The 23157-nt window shown below is 43.4% G+C and overlaps 1 protein-coding gene and 1 long non-coding RNA gene across 10 annotated transcripts in view; both read right to left on the bottom strand.

Moving 5' to 3' along the window:
• EGLN3 (egl-9 family hypoxia inducible factor 3) overlaps positions 1–4794 on the bottom strand; it is a 28640-nt gene extending 23846 nt beyond the window's left edge. Inside the window, exon 1 of the mRNA XM_048058753.2 lies at positions 4052–4794. Within this exon, the coding sequence (XP_047914710.1) occupies positions 4052–4408 (357 nt within the window). The 5' untranslated portion in view covers positions 4409–4794. The remainder of the gene's footprint in view (positions 1–4051) is intronic.
• Positions 4795–11006: 6212 nt separating this feature from the next.
• LOC125182190 (uncharacterized) overlaps positions 11007–23157 on the bottom strand; it is a 100005-nt gene continuing 87854 nt past the window's right edge. For 5 of the 9 annotated variants that reach the window (XR_010831778.1, XR_010831784.1, XR_010831781.1 and 2 more), the window contains exons 2-3: positions 14910–15040; positions 11007–11710 (exon numbers count right to left, since the gene is read on the bottom strand). This is a non-coding gene — a long non-coding RNA (uncharacterized lncRNA). Of the gene's footprint in view, positions 11711–13284; positions 13410–14909; positions 15041–16191; positions 16626–19528; positions 19596–23157 lie in introns of those variants that run through there. The other 4 variants (XR_010831780.1, XR_007161368.2, XR_010831785.1 and 1 more) reach the window with 4 other exon arrangements.

Here is a 23157-nt window from a genome sequence, read left to right as displayed (position 1 = left end):
TTCATGTTTCTTAAATCCTCAGGAATAGAAATCTTGGTAAAGTCCTGCTAGGCAGGCCATGTGTTAAAACCTGCCTAAGAACACCTCATCTCATGGCAGGCAAAAGGAGCCACCCCATTTTTCAGCTGTCACTCGCAAGCCACCAAGTGCCACCACCACAAAGTGCCAGCTTCTCCTGTGACATTTAGCAAGCCCATCAGTGTGCTGGTGAGCAGGAAAGCGTCACAACTACAAGTGGAAGATGTGAAAAGTGTCCCAGAAAAAGTGTCCCAGAAAGGCCCACATGAAGATTTTGAAGCATGCATTTCAAAAGAGTTCACATCCCACAGGGACTTCTAAGCAAATGAATCACATATTGGAAACATATTTTTTAAACTTCAGGCCATATACTTGATACTGAACAGGAGCAGTTGGATTCTGAGCTAAAAACATCACAGGCTTTCCTCAGAAAAGATCAGCTCCTGGAAAATAAGGCAAGGAGCCTCAATCCCATTTCTAGCCAGTAGGACTCATCAGCACCCAGCACACGCAAGGTGAGCTCGAGGTCCCCAGAGGCAGCCCTTATGTGGATTTCAAGCCATGACAGCACCTGAGAGGGTACCAGTGACATGCGGCGGGACAGGCCGCAGTCAGGACCAGAGTGCAGAGTCCAGGCCGAGCGCCGCCACGCCGGTTCGAAGTCCCCTCCACCCCTCATTGCAGGCACCAGCACTTCCAGCGCTGACAGGGACCAGGCTGTCACACGGCTTCTTTTCTGGAATATTTTCCCACCTCTCCTTTTTTTAAATGTTGCTGCTTTCAATTATATGTTTATAATACAGGGATTATTCTCCAGGGCAGACATCTCACCTCCTACAAAACTTTATAACTGCCCTCCCCTGAAAGTTTTACAAGATGTGGCAGGCCCCTGTGCCACCTCTGCACCTGAGCAGCACCCAAGTGGGCCCAAGCTTGACTCAATCAGGGCCATCTCCACCGCCCCAAAAGCCCCTGCAGAGTCCAGCTAGCACCGAGAAGGGACTGTGGGAGAAGGGACTTTGGGACAGGAGGAGCTCCAGCTCATGAGTGCTTCATGGGCAGCCCCTGGGGGCACTCCAGGTGACTGGCCTGGCAGAGCAAGCTGCAGCCTTGCTTCCCAGCCCCTCCACTAAGCACCAGAGCTCCTGCAGCACGGAGACAGGTCCCCAGGACCAGGCTGACCTCCTCCTCAGGTCAGAGCATCCCTCTGTATGAGGAGGTGAATCCTTTTGCACCAAGAAGGCTGAACCCTGGTCAACTATGCCTTGGTGAGGTCCTCATCCATTTAGCTTCTGTAAGTGGGCAACCCTTGTGTTATTTTACTAGAAAAGGGAAACTCTAGGAGAATGCAGAAGCCAACAGGCACTATGTTGGGTCTGCAACAGAGTAGCACTCTAGAAGGATGTTGTCTGGTTATTTTTATCTTTTAACCATGTCAGCTAATATTTTTAAATATGGCTTGTTCCAAAGATAAATTTGGATCACTGCTCTGCAAAGATGAAAGGTTACATTTCATTATCAGCCCTCAAATACCAACCAACAGCTCTTAAGTGTATCCGGCTCTGTTGTAAAACCATATCTTCCACCCATTCTCTTTGACACAATCTTAACTTTCTTGTAATGGTGTTGAAAGTCATATGGAAATGGCAAAGTCCTAACTGACTGATTTCTCATACGTAGCTGCAAGGAAAGCTTCCTTTAGTGTACAGAAGTCTTTCTTGTCTCCTTTTGTTTTTTTTGTAGCTACAAAAAAAAAAAGCATGAAGCACGTTACACTAAGCAGACAATAAGTTCACAGAAGTTCATTTGCTAAGCAAACCTCTCCCCCTCTTCCAGTATTTAGGCTGAAAATTAAAGACATACTTTTGTTTTAAAAAGGCTCACACTTTCAATATACTACTCTGGATGCTTAGTCCCATCTGTCTAAGACCCACACATCCCAAACCAATAAATTATAATAGCACATGTCCATCTACACAGTGCTGATCCAGTGGCTCAGAAACAACTCCCTTTCCCAAACACGTGGCAGTTTTTTGGGCATCCAATTCAGCTTCTAGTCTAATCGGTAAAATAAAAGAAAAATACATTGAATTTAAAACTGATTTTTATTTTATTTTTTGCACATGCACTCACAACTCTTCAAAAGATAAGCAACATAGGCTGGTTTAATGGCAGAAGGGAAGTGTCCATAGGTGACGTGGGAGCCTGCATGCACTGCAGTAGTCATTTGGTTAGTCACAGGAAAAATCTTCCTGCTGAAGGTGTCCCACATGCCAGCTACAGATGACAGCTACTACTCCCATATCCATGGCATTTATTATTATTATTATAATAAAGGGATTGGTTACTATTAATTTCAGATGGAAATTCCTCTGCACACAGCTTTACAAATTATATTGAGTCCCTTTCAATCCTGGACTGTAGTACAGCATTACCATTTGTTTGGTGTCTGATACCTTCCCTGCTAAAGAACAAGGGCCAAAAAATTCACTTTACAGCAAGTAACTTCATACCTATTTATAAAACAAGCTCTGTCCTGCATTATTACTATTGGTACAAAAATGACCGCAAGAACACAACTCAGTTTTAAAGTCATTTCTACAATCCAAATTCACTCCCCAAAAGACCCTTCTCCCCAGCCAGTGCCATCAGCCCTCAAGCACACAGTTGAGTTTTCCCCCCAAACACCTTACAAAACAGCACTGCACTTTCAGCAGTGCTCAGGCACACAGAAGAACAAACTAGGATGTTCTTACAGGCATGCCAGAGACGACTGGTTATTTATACCTCCCTACACCAAACAGGCTCCTTCCACAACTAAGTCAACTTCAGTCTGCTTCCATTCAAAAGTAAATCTACTCAAGCTCTAACTGAATTGATCAGTACTTCAGTGGGGCTAAGCAGTGGATCAATGCTCCAGCCTTATTCTCATCACTGCATGCAGGTGTGCAGGGGCAGAGAGGTGCATGCACATGCACAGGTCTTAAGGTGTTCCCAAGCAATTGGTAAGCATACTGGTTTTTTTTATTATTTTTTGTTAAATATATATATATATTTAAAAAAAAAAAAACACAAGCACAGCACCTGTCACATATCCCTGTAGTTCAGTGCAAGTTAGGACGAAAAGAAATGCCTAACTTTTCACTTTTGTCATGTTTCTTTGTTGGTTTGCTTTTCTAAAGTTTCATCATTACTATTTCTCACACATCTCAAAAAGATGTGAATGTTTTGGAAGCATGCTGTCTATTACAGAATTCAAGTCAGAAGAAAAAAGAAACGGGGACATTTTCAGCATTCAGGACAATGAAACAAAGTTGGTTCCAAGCCAGTCCATTTTGCCACTGCAAGATGAGGTACGAAAAATAAAGTTAGCCCAAACTAAAGTAACTACATGGCAAGGGCAATGACATTTTATTGGGAAAGACACCTATGATGGCAATATACTTGTGCCCTCTCCACTCCTGAGGAAGAAAGCCTACAAGAAAAATAACTCTTCCCTTCCAAAAGCAAAGTTTTCCGCGCTCAAACAGAGCATCTCTTATTTTGTGCCACATCCCCGATGCTGCAAGGACAGCCTCTTCAGCTGCAGGGCACTGGCAGGAGGCAGAACACAGAAACTAGTTCGGAAAACACCACCGCATGGGCGCCAGCAGCCAAGCGAGGCGATGCCAGCGGCGTACGTGCACACAGAGGGGTAGGGAGCTCTCCCGCCCACCTCAAACAGCCCTCCAAGGGAAAGCCATGGTCAAGGCCAGGCTTTTTCTGCCAGGGTGCTCCCAGCCCCGGCGGTGCCGGCTGCCCGCAGCTGGGAAGCACCCGGGGTGCCGCCGGCAGCCGCCCCGCTCCATGGCGATGCCCGGCGGCACATGGGGGCACAGGGGTCGGCCTGACCGGGGTCGGCAGCGACACATGAACCGCAGGGGAAGGCGAGGGGGCTCCTATCCGTTTCCCGGTCCCCGGGCACGGAGCGGCGGGGCTTGCCCGGGACGGGCACGGAAAGTTTGTGCGGCCGCGGGGCTCCGCAGCCCCTTACCTTGGAGCGCTCCTTCACGTAGTACTTGCCGAGCCGGCTCCCGCAGTACATCACCAGGCGGTCTATGAGCGTGAGGAGGAAGTTGATGGCCTCGCAGCCCTCCTCCGTGCCCCCGATCCACTTGATTTGGTCGCCGCGGAGGTGCCGCTTGGCGACGCCGCGGCTGGGGCCGGCCAGCTGCCCATCGGCCAGCTCCCCGTCGCGGTGCATCCGCTTCACCCGCTCCAGCACGCAGTCCCCCACCACCTCCCCCAGGAAGTTGTCCAGGTAGCAGAAGCCGATGTCGTGCAGGCAGGGCACGACGTACTCCAGGGCGATCCTCTCCAGGTCCAGCCGCATGATGTGCCCCAGCGGCATGGCGCGGCGGGGACGCCTCGGGAGGCGACGCCCGCCGGCGCCAGGCCGAGCTCAGCGGGGGCTCTGCCGCCGCTCGGGGCCGGGTCAGGCCGGGACAAAACTTTCCCGGCGGCCGCCCGGGCTGCGCTCAGCTCCGCGGCCGGGCACCGCGGGGACAGCGGCGCCGACGGAGCCCCGCGCTGCTGCTACTGCTGCTGCTACTGCTACTGCAGCTGCCGCCGTGCGAGCAGCCTGCTCTACTGGGGAGCCGTGCGGGAGCGGCGGCGGGCGGCGGCCCCCGCCCGTTTTAAGGAGCGGGGCGGCAGATGGCCCCGCGCTGATTAATACGCCTGCTACGTGCGGGATGTGTGCTCGCCCGCCCGCCGCCCGCCCGCTCCCGCGGCGCCGCCGCCGCACGTGGGTGGAGCCCGCCCGGCGCGGCGCGCCACGCCCGCGCCACGCCCCCTGCCGCCTGGGCAGCCAATCGGTTGCCAGGGGGCGGGGCCAGCCCGCGGGGAACAAGCGGCGGGGCTTTCCACACGTGCGCGCGGGGGGCGGGGCCTGGCAGACGTAGGCCCCGCCCACCTGCTGGGCGGGCGTGGCCATCGCCATTGAGGAATTGCCCCGGGGACCCTGGTGCGGGGCGGGGGCTGGGGGCGGCGGGGGGCGGGGGGCTGCCGGGGTGACATGTGGCCGTGGTGGGAACATCGCTGCTGTGCGGCTGTGTTCATGCGTTTGTAGCCTGTTAAACCCCCGGTGTGACAAAATTCACGTCTCCTTCTTGGCTGCTTTCCCCCTCAAGTTCTTTGACCACACACATAGAATCGCAGAATCATTAAGGCTGGAAAAGTTCTCCAAGATCATCTGCTCCAACCATCCCCCTACCACCAGTGTCACCCACCAAACCATGTCCCTAAGCACCATGTTCAGCCTTTCCTTGGACACCCCCAGGGACGGTGACTCCACCACCTCCCTGGGCAACCTGTCCCAATGCCTGACCGCTCTTTCTGAGAAGAAATGGCTCCTCGTTTCCAACCTGAACCTCCCCTGGCACAACTTGAGGACTTTCCCTCTAGTCCTGTCGCTAGTTATCTGCAAGAAGAGGCCGACCCCCAGCTCCCCACAACCCTGTGGGGAGAGTGGTGTGCCAGAATCGTGTATGGATTGGTAAAGGCCAACCAGCAAGCCCATCACATGCCATGCTACCACTTCGACAAGGCAATGGCTCAGAGATACATCTTTTGGCTGTAGCTGAAGTCTGTCATTACAGCTCTGTTCTTATCCCTGTGAGAGTTTGAAGCGGTTAGGCATCTACCTGAAAAAGCCGTCCTAGAAGAGCTAGAGATGAGTCTTAAAGGCTGAGCACACAGCCCCGCTTGCACATCGATGCTCACAGAGTTGTAAATATTTTTATTCCACAGGCATCGATAAGTCGTGGCTTCCTCGTAAAGGAAGTTGTGGCTTCCCTCATAAAGGCATAAAACGGGTGTGAAGTAAGGCAATCCCCAGCGTCGCCCACATCTTTGGGTATCATACCATAGAATCGTAGAATGGCTTGGGTTGGAAGGGACCTCAACGATCGTCTAGTTCCACACACCCCCCCCCCCCGCCATAGGCAGCGATATGTACAAGCTTTATTTACAGTGCCATGTATCACGGGCATGAAGGCATCACCACGTCTTAATTAACATTTTACATCTTAGGCTTGTATATGAGCTATTCCTCTGCCATGTGAAGTTCTGTTTGCCCTTATGCTGTAGAAACTGGCATTTTCCCCTCTAAAATTAATTCTGTATTTTCTTATTTTCTTTTCCAGGATCTCATTTTTCAAAACTCTTCAGAGTCGTGTGCATCTGTTGCTTGCACCTGCCCCTACGGTATGTTCTGGGAGAGCTTGGGAGACTGTGACAGGGTGTTATCATTTCAGCAGGGTGTTTCTGAGATTTGTTTTAGGGGACAGGAACAATTGGTAAGTGTCAGTAAAGTCTGGGTACCTCGTTACACAGTAATGTATTTTTTTGACAGCAGTTTACAGATGCACATTTTTTTAGAGCAGAGAGTTGTAAACATTGAGAGTATTGTTTTCGGATTTTTCTTCTCCAGAAGCCAGACCACTACAGTGCCAAAAGCTGAATTGCCAAGGCCCCAGAGAAGTGGGAAAGGGGAAGAGTATCTTTTGTATTGGTTAGAAATGAAAAATAAGTTTTTTATACCTCACAGTATGATTTGAACAGCTGAGGCCTCACCGTCTAGTTAGACATTTGAGCCCCTGCCTACAAAGGGAGGTTTTCTGATAGTTTTGGGGTGGCTGTACCCACCCCTCCTGCAGAGGCAGGCTGTGGTTGTATGGGACCAACACCCCAGCACTAGCCAGCCTTGCTGTGCCAGCTCAGGAGGTTGCTATCCCCATCTGCCCTTCCCAATCCTCTGCTGGAAGCTTTGACCTCCCCACCGTGGGGCTGATAGAAGGGACCGTGTGTTTCTGCCTCCGCCACTTCAACAGGGCAAAGTCCAGAGCCTTAGCACCTCCTTCGCTGGCGGCTTAGTTTTATCCAGGGGCCGCTGAGGCATTGGCACCCGCAGCCACTCTGCAGCCAGCAGCTCCTGGCAGAGGGGCACAGCAGCTCCTTTTGGTGCGGTTTTTCCTTCAGCTACAACACCAAGATTTGCCAGGGCTCCTTTGTCAGCACCCTTAATATTATGTCACCCTCAAAGCAAATGTGAGGGCAAAGGCACATGTCATGGCTTGAGCTGATCCAGGAACTTGCTCAGCGCCTTTTCCCCCACACCCCCTTCTGCACTTCTCTGGCACACTTTGGGCTCACCCACAGCCGGTCCCGCTTGCTAAGGTGGCGGAAAAGCAATCCTGAGCAGCACAATTAAATGTAAGGTAATTTTCTGCCAGGTCCGTGAGTTGAGTTGTCTGGGGCCAGACCCCATGAGAACCGTGTGAAGGATGGGGCAGAGACCTGGGGGGACCACCAGGACCAGCCGGTTTTGGGCAGGCATGGACGGTTTGACAGCTCAGCCCCAGCTGGCACCTGCCCTTCATGGCCATCCTCCTGCAGCCTGCGTTCGGGCTCCAGGTGGATCCTGTGTTCTGGATTTGGGGTTAGTTACACAGGATAAAGTCCAGGCTAGGCTTTGGCTTGATCAGCTTTACATCTCCTGAAGACTGCCTGTCTGTGGGAGGCTGTTAACGCGTGTTAACAGATGCACCAGTAAGGATCTTCCAAATCCTCATCTTGGGAAAAAGAGCACTATAAATACCACAAGCCCCTGATGTTGTTAGCACTAAGGGAGCTCAGCTAGCAGCAGGGAAATTGTATCAAAGCAGTAACCTTTGCTAATACAATATTTCTGTAAACCAAAAATCCAGTGGTTCTTAAGTTGCTGGCTTCTTTTAGGAATCTGACTATGCCAACACCCATGTATGTATTTTCCTGCTTTAGAGAGGTTTGTCTCACCTTTGTGATTTTGAGTGATAAGCACTTCATTCAGGGCAACTACTTAGATTTGAAAGGAAATAATAAACTACCATACATAATGTTCTGATTGTCTAAAAACTGATTTATTTTTAAAATAGATATTTCTCTCCAGAGACCATATCCCACGCTACCAAGGATAGCAACGTTTTCCTGGGATTGAATCCCAATGACAGAGAAGTGAGTCTGCCTAAAATGGTGCATTGTAATAACACAGAGGATCCATCCAGGGTAATACCGCTCCACCAACCAGAAGACTGAAGCTGGAGCCGAGTTAAGATGCATTGTCTGGGATTTCAAGTCAGAAAACCCTCAGAAATGTAGAGTTTGCCACACCAGAAGGCAAAGTTCTTAGCATTAAAGGGATTTTTACTGAAATGATCAGCTTTGAAATCTTTACTGTGCCTTTTCTTTCTCAAAGACATTACACGGTCACTTAACATCAACATAGGTGATGATGAAGAAGAAAGTCATAGATAAAGCGATCAAAACAATTCTCACCCTCTCCATCTTCCTTGCTGGTTTGCAGTTGAGTTTTCACACTTCCAGTTCTGCCACAGCTTCCAAAGAAAATTAGAATTGAGTGTGATATTAAATATTTTTTATTATTATTTTAAATAAATAAATAAGGACCTCTGGGCTGATGCCGAGGACAAATAAATATCTACAGCAAGTCTTTCCCCACAGTACACTCTTCAGTGGGTCAGTTTTAGGGAACAGACTTCCCTTTTTCCAGTTCTGTTAGCTCATGTATGAGCAATAGCTTATTATCTGAATTTTATGATTTAAGCCTCCACTGTGCAATTGTCAGTACAGACAAACTTCATTTCAGGGATATCTTTAGCTCAAATGAAAAATGCAGTTGGCTTTCACCAGTCACTGTCCTACTGAAATACCACTAAGATATCAGAATTGTCTTGGTTGGATTTCCTCTCTTTATCATCTTGTCCATTCTGTTGTGGTTTTGGTTTGGTTTGGTTTGGGTTGGGTTTTTTTTGTAAGCTGCTGAAGCAGAAAATGGCAAAAGTCCTTATAATTGAAAAAAAAAAATCAGAATTCTGATTCTTTTCCCACTTTTCTGATCCAAATGGCTACAAAAACATTGTGTTCAAAATGGTGAGCAGTGATACTGCTCAAGTTTATTCCATCTCCTTGCCTTTTATTTAGAAAGTTCCTACCTACAACTAGAAAATTTGGAGGGGCTCAACAAATATGCTTTTTAACTGTCATGCCTTACCTGAAGTATTATGGTGCTGAAGAATTATGGCTTTGTCTTTACAGTACTGTATCATCCAAGTTAAATCCATGCTAACAAACAAATGAAAAGAAGGTTTTTCGAACTGCATGAGCAAGAAGTCAAAATGTCTTGCACTGAATTACTTAAGATAATAAAAACAGTCTATTTCTGCCCTTTTCTTTTTATCCCACAAGTACTGGTGAATTTATATAGCTAGTATGTAAATTTCTTTGAATTAGAAAGAGAATAAATTCTATCAAATATAAGGCATGTTTGGGCTGCTGTAATTATATCCACACCAGTAGTTGTACCAATATAATTATTTTGTCAAAAAATAAAAATAAAAAAAAATAAAGATTATAAATGTTGTGCATAGCCAGGTCATGAATAATGTGTTACCTCTGCCTACCTAAGTGCTTATGTGTTTCATAAAGATTTTCTCAGTTATGTTGATGAAAATATGGCATATACATTGCTATTTTTTATTTTATAAAAAAAAATAAATTTGACATTTTTGCATAAAGATCACAATAAAAAGTTCTAGATTTGGGTTTTTGTGATACAAAATGAACATAAACGTAAGCTTTTTCTATATTCTGGGTTTGATGATTAGGAACAGATGTTCATGGACTTGGACATCTTACAGTATGTGTAATTACTAGAGCTGTCCTCCTAATCATAGCATGCAGAATTGATCACATACCATATCTAATTAAAGCAATTTCTCCTCCCGATGCAGAACCATGAAAGTACTATTCCCTAAATTCTCTTCTGAATGGCTTGCTAATAAAACTTACATCAAAGATTTGTTTTCCTTTCTTAAAATGTTTCTAATAAAATTTTTCACGAAATTAAAGTAGTATTTGGCATCTATTTTGTAAGATGTTTGCCAGATGTTATTCTGAGCAAGTACTGTCTGAGTATTACTTTGGCTGCTTAAAATGTAAAATACATGTTCATATCAAGTTATAAAATTAACAATTTACACATACAAACAGTTGCAGAGTCAGCCTTAAGACCAAACTGCAGCCAGCCTCTCCTGGGCTCAGTTCCAAACACCCTCATGGCAGGACATATGCTTTATTCAATTTAAAATCTGAATTGCTTTTTTGTAAGTAAAGTTCAATTAAGATCTCGACACTAAAGCACTTCTGAGGATCTTGGTGGCTGCCTCTTGTTCATACATTTGATCCTCTGATAGACGGTTGTGTTTTTTTTTTCTTTTAATCTTTTCCTGCCTCAGGGGCTGATAGCAACCTTCCCAGCCCCATATTAGCAACAAAAATCGATGTTATTAGGTGATTATCGTGAGCTAAAAGTTTAACAGTCAGAATTCACACCAGCTTCCACACTTGCACTGCTCACATCTGGCAAATCCTACGCCCGCTATTCCTCTTCACCTCCTAGCCCCATCCTGGTGCCTGAACAGGGTGCAGTCTCTGACACGGGGCTCCCACTCTCATTTGTCAGGCCAAATGATGGCACCTTTATGCAGTGAACAACCCACTTGCAGCTCAGCAACAGACACCAAGTGTAATTAAAAAATGACTTTTCAAATATACTTTGTTGTTCTCACTTAGCCAGTAGTGTCTTTCCCCAGTGAACCTTTCAAAAAGCAATGCAGAAAAGAAAATCCAAAGCAAAAGAAAAGAAGCAAAAGAAATGCAAAATACTACAACCAATGCAAGCCACCATTTATTTAAAATGCTGATTTTATTTATGATTTCATTCATATACTTTTAAAGCATTAATCTGGTAGACAAGACAGTGCTCACACAGCTAATCTCGTGGCCAAAGCAAGTTCCAGTTACTCCTAAATCATTCTTACAATGGATCAATTGTCCTTAATTCACGTTTTCCATCATCTTTCCATAGAGACCAGTTGTAAATTATCAGCTTTTTTTTTTTTTTTTTTTTTTTTACTGGCTGCTTGGCAATGAAACGTTAGCATGTTGCAGCGCTGCGGTGTGTCCAAATAAAACCACTAGACCTGGTGAACACAACCCGCACCTTTCCTGCACAAAAATTGCCATAATTAGCCTCAGTTCAAAATTTTACTATTATTTAATGTCAACAAACAGATCAATCCCACTTTGCAGTTCCTTCATTGCCTTCCGGGGGCGGGGGGAGGTTTACAGTTCAGAGGGTAAGTAGCTATTTTCTGACAAAAGCCCAGTGGAGGTTCAATAGCATCCTCAAGGGAGCTCAAGCCCAGACAACACACAGCAACATTACTTTTGGGAATCTGGGTGCCTAAAGCAGCTAGCAGCAGTTAATGTCTTCAGTGAGCACTTACTGTCTTCAGTGAAGGCTTCCCTTGACTTAAGATAATATGAGCAGACACTGGGTAATTGCCATATGCAGAGATTGGAGCAGACAGGCACATGTTCAAGGCTGTAGGACCACGGTGAGCTACTAGATAATACATTCCTTAGCAATTTTGAGAGAAAATATCTATTTTTCTGGGTGTATGGAAGGAAGAGAAAAACACTAGAAGAATGCTCATGACTAAGCTTGTCTCCCCGTTGTGTGGTGGTGTATGGAAACTTCATCTGAGTTCTTATCTGTCCTGCTGAGCTCTGAATGGTCTGACGTTATGACCTGAAAAAGAAGAAAAAGAAAGAAAAAAAAAAAAGTCTGAAAATTGTTCCTTTTCTCTCTTCCTTAAGGAAGAAAAACTTGTTTATGTTTTGCAAACAAAGATTTTAGCAGATGACCACACCCTTGCTTAACTAGGAATTATTACGTGATTATGCCTCTGGCTTGAGGGTGAGGAATCAGAGAGATCTGTGCCACATTGTGCTGTAATTTGAGAGGCTGATTGCACTGATTTCTTGCGGCTTGCTCTAGGTACGAGTCTATCCTGGGGGCCCTGTCCTTAGGACCACAATATATTCCAGGAGTTACTCTGCTTCTTAAAAGAACAAACTGCCTGAAGAAAAGCCCATTAAAGTCTTGCATGTGACCTCAATAAAGTCTCAGTGAGGAAAAGCACGCATATTTCTTCTGGAAGAGTTACTGCTTTTCCTAGAGGCCAGAATCTCTATAGATTATAATACATTGGTCACAGAGTGGATCGATTCATGTTCGTTTTTTGTTTTTTGTTTTTTTCCTCAGAGATTCTGTTCACAATTCCCATGCCTTTACCCATGAAAGACAGAAAAGATAAATTGACATCTTACACGGTAAGTTGCTATTTCAGCAACAAGCTGTCTGAGCACATGTGTATTAAATATGTGACCGGGAATAGTTACAGCATTAATTATAAGGGTAGGCTGGTTTTACAGAGAAAAGTGGATCATCCCATTAACCTGCCTCATTTAACAACACATTTTAGTGCAGACGAAAGTAAACTCATGCACTAAGAAGCAAAGAGCATAGGTGAGATCAAGGGGCTGTGTGTGCATGTATTTTTTTAATGCATAGAAGTTAGACTATATATATATTATTTTGTCTTTTAGGATCTATATATTCCAGCAATTTTTAAAAGGCCTTAAAGGTCAGGGAAAGTAAGTTTGCTTTGCAGGGTCACAGCTGAGAAAGTGATACAATCATGGCAGAGCTGTTGGTCTAAGCCCAGGAATTACACTGTGAGTATTTACTTTGCTCCATTAGGGACACATGTACACTATGCTTGCTACTTGCTGCTGACACATCCTGCTGACAACTTGGCAAGCTCCTTTCTAGGAGCAGTGCAAACCCTTACCAGTGGGTCACATCAGAGCAGCAGAAATGGAGACACACAGCCTGCCGAATGCAGTTCTTCTTACGTTCAACAGGCAGGTGTCTGGTAACCTTCTGGAGCACTACTACCTGAAATCCAAAAGGCCCGATGATACTGCAAGAGCTGCTGTGCTCCCACATCTATTCCCTGCCAGTGAACAGGTGCAGCATGGCTGGTAGGGTGCAGAGAGGAAGCCATGGCTTGACTTTGACTAAGAGGCAAAGAATGAGTACAATGACTTGTCTGAAAGTCCAGCATTGGTCCAGTCCAAATCCTAACTTAGGGACAGAGCCCAAAGTCAGGTGCCTGAATATTCATTACTCCACAAGAATGGAAACTCAGCTAAACATTTGACATGCACACAAGTCTCTGTCAATTTCCTGAGCAAAAACCTTAAATTCAAAGTAATATTTACTTATTTAAACGTCGAGTGAGCATCTCTGAGCCTTACCTTCGCAGCCGGTGAAGGTAGTTAAGAGTAAAAATGTGGGAATCCTGTCTTTCCCCCAGCTCATTAGCATGCTTCCAAATCATCTTCCATTCTTCTCTGGCAAGTTTTTTTCTCTGATTCACTGCCTAAAAAAATAGTTTCCCGAAACTGGATCACAAGGTTCCTCCAACTCATGTCACTCCTCTTTTAAACTTCAGTAAAATCTAGCAAATGGCCTCCTCCCTCCTCACATAAGCCAATAAGTCACCTTTATTATTGCCAAAAGCATAGGCTGAATGCAAGAGCAAAAGACAGCACTCATGGCAGCATTTTAATTTCAGTGATACAGCAAATGATAGTTTGTTGATCTCTGTAAAGCTCACAATTCAATTAAATTAATGAAACATATTAAACCCGTATGTAGCGTATTATGCAGTATTTGTAATGCAGTTAGTATGACAAAACTAATTCACCGTAATGCCATCATATAGAAAAGTAGAGGAGTAAATTATAAGTGCACACAGAACACGTTCATTTGCTCATGAATGAATGTGCGGTATGAAATGTGATACATGTATATAGTAACTAAGAGAAAACGCATGTAGGATGGCTTACAGAAATTGAGCTACATTATTTTCCAGATAATATATGTAATTTTGAAATACAGCAGGATATTTTTTTTTCTGCCACAAACTCAGCCTCAGTTGCATAAACTTGTCTTGTGCCTGTGCATGTTGTCAGAAGCCCACCTTTTTTGTTCAGACACAGATTTGAGTACATGATTGTGCCCCACGGATTTCAGGTTGTCACTCTGTCTGTCTTGCCATGTGATAGAACAAGAACATATAACAGTATTATTTATTTAGGGATGGGAAAGAGCAGCAAGGAGGTAGCTTGGCAGAAGCCTGTAAAAAAGCTCATGGGAAGTAGCCACACTCCATTCCGTGGCTTACAACCACTGAAGCCTGTTATCACTCACGTACTTAAAGGCAGTATTTCACAGGCTGCTTAGCACTTTGCTCATATGGCACAGAGGAATAAAATTCATTGTGCCAAGAAAACACTCCTTCATAATTTCACCAGCACTTCTCAGAAGGCTGTAAACAATATTGGCTGCATATTTTCCCAGCTTGTGTCCCACCACTCAGGGATTCCTCTTGAAAGATATTCCCTCAAGGATTCTGTCTGGAACAGCTTAACTTCCTTCATTAAATGTTTCCTCTGCTTTCCCTTTCCTATCCCTTTAATTCAGTATTCCCAGGAGAAGTTTTACAAGATGCTGATCTTGCACAGTAAAAAGAAAAAATACTCAGCACCCAAGGCCTTAAATGGAGTGTTTGCTTCAAGACCTTAATTAAGGCTTAAATATATGTTTTTAAGTGAGGAACTAAAAGGCTAGGAACAATTATCTGTCCTGTTTTTTTTTTTGGGGGGGGGTTATTTTTCATCTCATTTGTAACCTCAAGGAACAAATTTCTGCAATATCTTTCCACACCCCCTGCAAAATTTCTGGTGATTGTTTGAACCATGGGGTAAAAAAGGAGTGGTGAGTGTGTATTTTGTAAGCTTAAATCCAGAGGCAAACAAAACACCAAAAGAAGCAGAAAATCCTATGGTGTTGACTGTGCCAAGTTAGGATGGTATACCTGGGAAAGGATCCCTCCAAATATGTCCTGTTATTGTGCTCTTTCCCAAAGCATCTACAGCTGCCACAAGGACAAAGAGGAACTGGTCTTCTGCTCCCATCTAGGAGCATCCTTATGGGAACGGCAAAGTACTGAAAGAGAAGAGGAAAGGCAGAGATATGCTGAATGCAATCCAGACAGTGAAACATACAACAGAACTACTGGAAACAATGGTAGGGAATGCACTGGCAACCACAGGAAATACAACCTTTGAGCTACAAAGCTGAAGGAATGCGAGCCATTGCCACCAGCCAATATGTACATCTTGCTCCACTGGGTTGCCTTTTCCTCCTATGGAGCTCTCAGTAGACTTCTTCATCCCACAACAATTCCTCATTAATAAATCTCAATTGTTTTGTAAATCAGTGTCCTTTTATTGTAAGTGATAACCATAACACTAGAGGGGAGATGAACAATAGAGACAGAACAGATAGATACCAGCATGCAGCTTTACAATCACTGTGTCAAGGAAATACTGTATTGCTATCACCTACCGTCAAAATAAGTCAGTGGTGCACTCCCCATCCCCATGTGAAATGCAGTATACCCCCACACTAGAAGTGAACAGATGGCCTCTTTAGGACTCTTCCATGGGTTAGTGACAGCACTTTTGGCTTCACAAGCTTTATGTACCAAAAACCAGGTAGTCTAGTAATGTTCCTGCTGAGCTTAAACCATATTATGAGATGCTTCCACTTGCCTGACGACTTTCCCCAGACTTACTCCACACCCTCTGCGACTACTTGTCACCTGTGGACTCTGAGCAGGAAGAGAGCACTGCATTGCATCAGCCTGCAAATGACAGGACAGGCAGGGCACCTTGCTTAGCGTCAGGAATATCAGGGAGGCAATTGGGGATGGGAGGTGTCCTTGCTAACAGCTTCGCCAAATGTTTCCTGAATGCTCTGCTGCCAGGCACTTCTCCAGCCCAGGTAGATGGCATGGAGGCATCCCCTGTGACCTGCTGCAGCATGTGAGATACCAGCTCGCAGTTATCTTCCTGGCAGGTGGGTGAGGATGACACAAAAATTAGCACTCATGATCAATAAGGAACTTGGAATGAGTCCTAATGGGACCTATGATCTTCATGTACATTTTCTCACTGGAAGTCCACAGCTTCAAGGACGTGATGCACCGTGAGGTTTCATTCTCCTTGCAGGCCAATATTAACAACCAATTTCACCAAATGTATGTCTGTCCTGCCAACACAGCACTCACAATCAGCCATGCTGCTTCCTCTCACCTGTGTTCTCTGCCTGCCCCTGGGCACAGACACCAGCGTCCTTCCCACTGCAGCGGGGTCGATCCTGACATAACAGGGGGAAAGGGCTTAACTGCTTCATCCTCATCCACGCAGGTGATGTTAGGGTCAGGAATGAGACAGGAAAATAAATTAATGGATTTAACAAAGTGTTTGGATTTAACTTTGGATTTGGATTAACAAATGGATTTAACTGGTGTTTGAACCTCCAACTCCCACTATGGTGATGAGAACTGGTATGCATTTTTAGCAAATTTCTAAGGAGATGCAGAAAGGCAGAAGCATTAGCATCTGGCATGAGTTAACAGAGGTATGTCTGAAGCCTCCATACACAGCAGTAGACAAACCTTGGCTGGAATAGTACAGTCAGGCATCCATAGTTTCAGAAGAAAATGTAAAAATAAATAAATAAAATTGAAAGATTTCTGAAGAGAATGACAAAAATGGCAGAAAACCTGCTTTACAGGGAGTCTGAGCACACTGTATTACTTCATAGTGAGAAAAGTCTTTGATTTGGCATACAAACATATATATATATATGAAAAATGGCTAGAAGCCAAAGCTTCAATTTCAGGTTAGCAATAAGGCGACACAGCAAGGGGAAAAACTTACAAATGCAGAAACAAATGTTCCACAATTTGAAGTACAAAAATGACGGTTAGAAACTTTCCAGGTAATGTCCTGTCTTGGCCCAAGCTAAGGACTAAGCCATGAAGTACCACTGTGAAAGTCTGATGGCTTCTACTACACCTGTGGGCAGACAAGATACTCCCAGTGGGCTGGCCCAGCTGTGTAAAGCTATTAAATCATTTTCTTCCAGAGTTTGAGAAGGTTATTTTATCCTCTTATAAGAGTAAATATCTTTAACCAAATGGGGATAAAGACATTGGAAAGTACAACGCCCTTGATCCTGGTTTGAGGAAGAAAACAGAAGAGGAAGGCAATGGAGAACAAATGAGACTGAGTGGGTCATGACATGGGGCAAGAAACTTGGATAGCCACTGGCATTGCTCGCATGTATTTTTGAAAATTATATCATGTGGCTGTTTTGCACTTGTATCAGAGATGGTTCTTTCCCTCTGGTGAGTGAATCTAGGCTTTGCTCTGTGTTTTATCAGCAGGGTCTGAAACCAGATCACTGTAAAGTACCTGTGATCTGGTGTCCTTCAGCTAATCAAAGATCCACCTTCTGACATGGTGGCATTTGGCCATGAAGGCAGAACGGAATGGAGCCTACGTGAAATGTACAGCTAGTTTCTGCCAAGATTCTTTTCAGGAAAAAGTATTAACTCCTTGAAATGGATGAAAGCGTTTAATATGAAACATCAGAGCCAGTTTTAACACTAACAGGTTTAAGCCTTCTCATCAGTTACATTAACAAAAGCATTGTTACTATTTCCTTCTTGCTTGCCAGTGAGATTGCCTCTGCAGTAATATCTGTGATACCAGGTAATTTTTCAAGACCTTATTAGTATCATTAAAGGAGAAAGTTAGCTCACCAGGCAGTTTGGGGAGTAATGGAAGTTTTACAGATAGATGTGCGTGTGTGCGTGCACGCTCATGTGCATCTTGGATCTTCCTCACATCCCCACAAATGTTGTGTGGTAGCAGCCCTGGAATGCCAAAATCATCTGGGGAATTCCTCATTCCTAAGTTTAGCGCTAAAGAGCTAATGGCTTCAGTATGTTTCATTGTTCAGATGTGAGGTTAAATGCAGAGATCAGACTCAGTTTCTTTTCTGGAACACCAGTCTAATTCTGTTAGGATGTGCAAGTCCCTTTCTTGGCTGCCCTGCATTGGACCCTGGAGGCAGGGCCCTGGAAACTGCAGAACAATTTGTTTAGCAGAGCAGTAGCACAGGTAACTCAGTATTTCATTTCTTTTTCTCTGATTACTAAAATATAATCTGTCACCAGAAGAAGGAGCAGTGTGGAAAAGGACCGCTGCCTTTAAGGAAAATACATTCATTGAATTCTTCAGAAAAAAAACAGACCCTGCGTGTAAATTTAATCCCCCTGTCTTCCAAGGAGACAGCTTATGTAAACAATCATATATACAACAAGGTGCAAAGGATCTAGATCACTGCAGTTCCCTAAAACCAAATATGTTCCACCTTAATTTTCTATATTATTATATCTAGAATTTATTCTCCAACCTACATTAATGGCTCTCTTAGTTTGTTCAATCCTTTTTAATCTCCTGACTTATTTTCAGTGGATAAGAAATTGCCTTTTGGTCGTATTCCCACATCACTGAGGTGACTGATGAGTTTGGCCAAAATTCCCTGCCTTTAGAATACAAGAGCTCAAATATGCTATTAATGGCTACAGCTATGCCTAGAAAGACTGTAAAGAAAAACCAGAGTTGTACAATCCACTAGACTAAAATAAATAAATAAAAAGGAAAATATGATTACTATCACTGGAAATAGCTGGCCACCATTGAGAAAGGGAACTTATAAATATTTTAGCTGTATGTATGCAACAAGGGGGAAAAAAAAAAAAGATTTCATCCAAAAACAGTAATTAAAAAAAAAAAAGCCAAATCAAGCCTTTTATTACTTTTGCCACATCCCAGGAATGAAAACACCTGCATTTCAGTTTATCAACAAGTATTGTAAAATCAGCAAACCCTATAAACCCATATTCCTTTCAATTTCTTGGACGTAAACTTGGTAAACTAGAAGAGTCAAATGCGAAGATGGATCCATAAGTTATTAAAAAATGGTTCCCATAACAGAGCAGCACCTCACAACCAATCATCCCAGTTATCTGCCAGATAGGCTGGTATTTTAGATGTCTGCTTCTCTTGGGTAATCTGAGAAGATTCACTAAATCTATAGTACAGAACATTTTTTTCTGAATTCTCTTGCAAGGCTGAGATTCCCTATATGCCATACCCCTGCAATCAGCCAGGACCATCATCTATCTGACTAGGCAAGGAATGGAAAAGGAATTTTGCTCCCATATCCCAGGTCCTGCACTAAGCACTCAGGGCTAAGAGCAGGACTGAGATACTATTAATAACAGTAGGGTCTTTTTAGTCCATGCTAAACAGCAGGGGCTGTACGGTAAAGAGAATGTTCATGTTGATTTGATAGTATACCATAAGCTTTCCACAAACTATTTTTAAAATCCTACGTTTTTGAAACTGGCAGCATGTTTGTAAAAGTCATATAGCATAGACTTAATATTATACATAGAAATGAAAAAAAAAAAGTATATATGAGAACAAGTTTTCCTACCTATACTGTTTAATTTATGCTGAGAATTGTTACAAATAAATAAGGAAGATAGTCTTCCAGTGTAAAAACACCTACCTTATCATTTCTAAGTAGATAGAGATAGACACAGTGCAGATCTTGAACACCTATTGACAGATAAGCAGAAATATAATATGGCAGCGAAACTGGTAAACTCTAAAGAGATTACCTACTATTTGATCCAGAATACTTTTAGTGATCAAAGAAACCTGTAAGCGAGATAATTTCGCAAAAGGTACTGTCATTTTCCACTAGCAGGATATAATGCTTTTTGCTATTTTTATGGGCACTATTTTTATGGTGCCATTCCATCATTTTGTTGACAAAAATGTACAGAATTGTCCATTTCTTTTTGTGGTACGGCAAAGTTTACTACACTAAATTAAGATAGATTAAGATTGCATATTAAAAAACAAACAAATTTGCTTCTGATTCTATTTGAAAAGAGCAACAGGCCGCGACAACCATTACCATTTTTTTATATTTAAAATACCATTTGTATAGCAAAGGTAGCTGACAATAGCAGTTCAAATCAGTTGTCTTATATACTGGAGTAGGAAGTCAGAAGTTTATAAAGGAACAGAAAACCAAACAAAAATTCCATAAACTGCATTCTAATGTGACAAGAAAAAGTTTAGCTTTACAGTGACAAAGACCAAGAATATGCATCCTAGAAACATTTTAGTAAATGTTCACTATGAAAGCAGAACATTGGGCATAACACAGGGATTTTTCTGTAATGACCTAAAATTTCTTGCATCCTAAGGTGAATTTGATGCTGAAACATTTTTCTATGCAGAATACTGTGGTTCTTGTAGAACCTGAGATAACTATAATGACTCTGTAATTATTAGCTGAGACTTATGACAAAATCTTTCTGCATCCAGTGTTGCTAATAGCACCAGGTTGATGTAGGTCTTTGATCATTCCACAGAGCTCAAGTCACATGAGGATAACATTGACCTTATTTCAAGGAAGAGTTATTCATGCCACTTCTTTGACTTAGAGAGGTTGTTCACCCAGTCATGCCTGACTGAAATAGAAAGGATGGATTTACAAATTCAGTGCCAGATACACGGAGTTGACAAACACTATAGTTAATCTGTAAAATTAGTTCCAGAGCTATAAAAGGCACAGGGAGAGACAGATCCAGCATGCTCACTGGAAGAACTCTACTATCATTTACAAACTCAAGCAGCCACCTGTCAGCTTCTGTAGTCTCTTCTCCTCCACAGACTTTTTCTCTCTGTCCCTAACGTAGTTCATATACTTGTCTAGCCCCATGGTTCTTTTTTTTTTTTCTTTTTCTTTTTAACTTTCCACTTCCACTATCATCTCTGTGCAACATCGTTCACAGAGCCCAGGCTCTCAGCTCTTTCAGGTCCTTATTTCTGCCCCCCTACCCCCTCCCCCCCCATATAGATACCTGACGATCTTGAAGATGCCTTCATAGGATTGCTCTCTGAAAAATGCAGTTATTCCCAATCCTCCAGTCACTCAAAGAAAGAAGAGAGAAACTCTGACATGCCAAGGTGACAAAGAAAAGCTAAGTTTAAGCAGAGAATTAAATTCAGGTTATCAAGAGTCTTTGCAAGAGGACATGTCTCGTCTTCCAAATCCCCTTCCTTAAATCCACTCTTACTACTGCTTGGAATCTAGCCTGGGCAAGTGCGAACACTTGTAAAACAAATGACTCAAATTGTAAAGAGTCCAAATATTTTCAGTCTTACTTGTCAAGTGAAAGATATCACTGTCTAGCAGGTAATGCTCCTTACACTTGAGACACTGGTCTTGAAATAACTCTAGCTATACACTTCTAAATCCCTGTTTGAATCTAGCCCTAAGGGAAGAAATGATGTTAAAGCCACTTTCATTCCGAGTAAGAGCATCCATACAGGGGGATAAATACTGTTCAGCCACCACGCTTGATGCAGATTTGTCAAATATCCTGATATACAGGAACATTTCTGGATTTTTCCATGCAGGTACTAGTCCAGTCAAGCCCTCTTCAGCATTAGAAGTGTGCCTCATATCATAAGACACCTTATTTTGCAGCTATATTTGCTGTGTTGTTCATTCTTTGTAGGGTATGTTATGGGGCATATTGCTGGGTGCCTGTCACCTGAATGTTTATTGACTCATGAAGGTTATCAAACGACTAGAATTACTTGCTATGTCATACACCATTACTTTGTATGGACATTATAGTGGCCAGTGCTTCTACTCCCATTTTAGTTCAATGTGACTGCTGCTTTCCCCAATGATACATAAGCAGTAATAGGTAATAACTACGCCATGACATACTTACTTCATAGAGCTCAAGCACCCAAGCAATGAAGGAATTGCCAGTGCTGCTTTTATAGTCCGTGTTCATACTGGTATGGCAATTAGCCAAACTGACAAAATGGCAGTATTTCACTTAAGTATCTTTTTATTTTCTCTCTCCCATGTAAGTACATCCATTTCCACATTTATTCCATTATCTTTCACTAATACAAGAAATAATTGTGAGACTGAGGTTTTCCTTCATAAATGTTTCTATGCACCATTGATTTTATTTCAGCTTTGTTGTGGTTACACTAACAAAAGCAAGCATTTGAGCTACGAGTGGTTTTGTCTGAGCCATCATCTTTCACCTGATGGCTTTTTTGGTTTAACACGGGCTATTTACATTTAGCTTTTGGAATTAGAGTAATAAGAGCAGGAAAGGACCTCAGGAGGTCACCCATTGCCTCCCCCTGCTGCAGGGCAGAGCCAAACAGCTAAACCACAGCTAAGCAGATCTGAGTTCTCCCTAGCTGTTGACACCTGACCGATGCCCACACAATATCCACTGGTGGCCATTTACCTCAGCTTCAAGATCTGATCTACTTACAGGTGCTGTAACTGCTAACAGGTGATGTGACTCATAGCGTCCATTACACACACAGCTCTTTTCATTTCATGCTTTTGCTGTGTCCTTTCACAACACTCTGCATCTTCTGCAGGTCTGAAAATCTACACGTTGCAGTAGAAAGGACATTTCCACTATCCCTCTACCCAACACTATTGTCTGCAAACAGTTTACATCAGCCTCTGTGCTCTGTGATAAATCATCTGCTTTCACAACCCAGGGCAGTTATAAATAGCAACACATGATTTCACATTTTGTAAAACCCACAAAACTTCCCAAGAAACTGATTGCCCAACTAAAATGCAGGAAAAAGGGCAAAATTAACTATAATGCACCAGGTAAGCAAAACGTCTTGAGACTTTTTTTTTCTGTTTCCTTTCATTTGGAAAGCACTCAGACACAAGTGTCATTTCTAAAATGATGAAGTTTGTTGAGGCTGCAAAGAGCTTTCCTTGAAAATCCTTTTGCTCAGCAGGAATTCCACTGGGAGAATGTGGCTTGGATAATGAAGTGATCTCAAAGTTGGTGGTCTGTGTTCTAGGAATACATTACTTATTCATATGTGGGACTTCGTTGTTTTTCCTGCAGCATTCATCTTCATACTGTCCTGTATCTTTAAAGTTTCCATGGAAAGGCACGTATCTTTTGCAGGAACTTGTGTGTAACTATACAGAAGTTATCTACAGCAAAATATGCATGGGAGAAAAAAATATTTCACTGAGCAGGAATTTTGCTATCAAGTTTTGGATTTCATCCTCAAAACGGTGCCTCCCTTCACAATAATGGATGAGTT

Source organism: Anser cygnoides, chromosome 5 (genome assembly GCF_040182565.1).
Source record: "Anser cygnoides isolate HZ-2024a breed goose chromosome 5, Taihu_goose_T2T_genome, whole genome shotgun sequence".
In the NCBI taxonomy this organism is placed as follows: Eukaryota; Metazoa; Chordata; class Aves; order Anseriformes; family Anatidae; genus Anser; species Anser cygnoides.
This window is presented reverse-complemented; position numbering and strand designations above follow the sequence as displayed.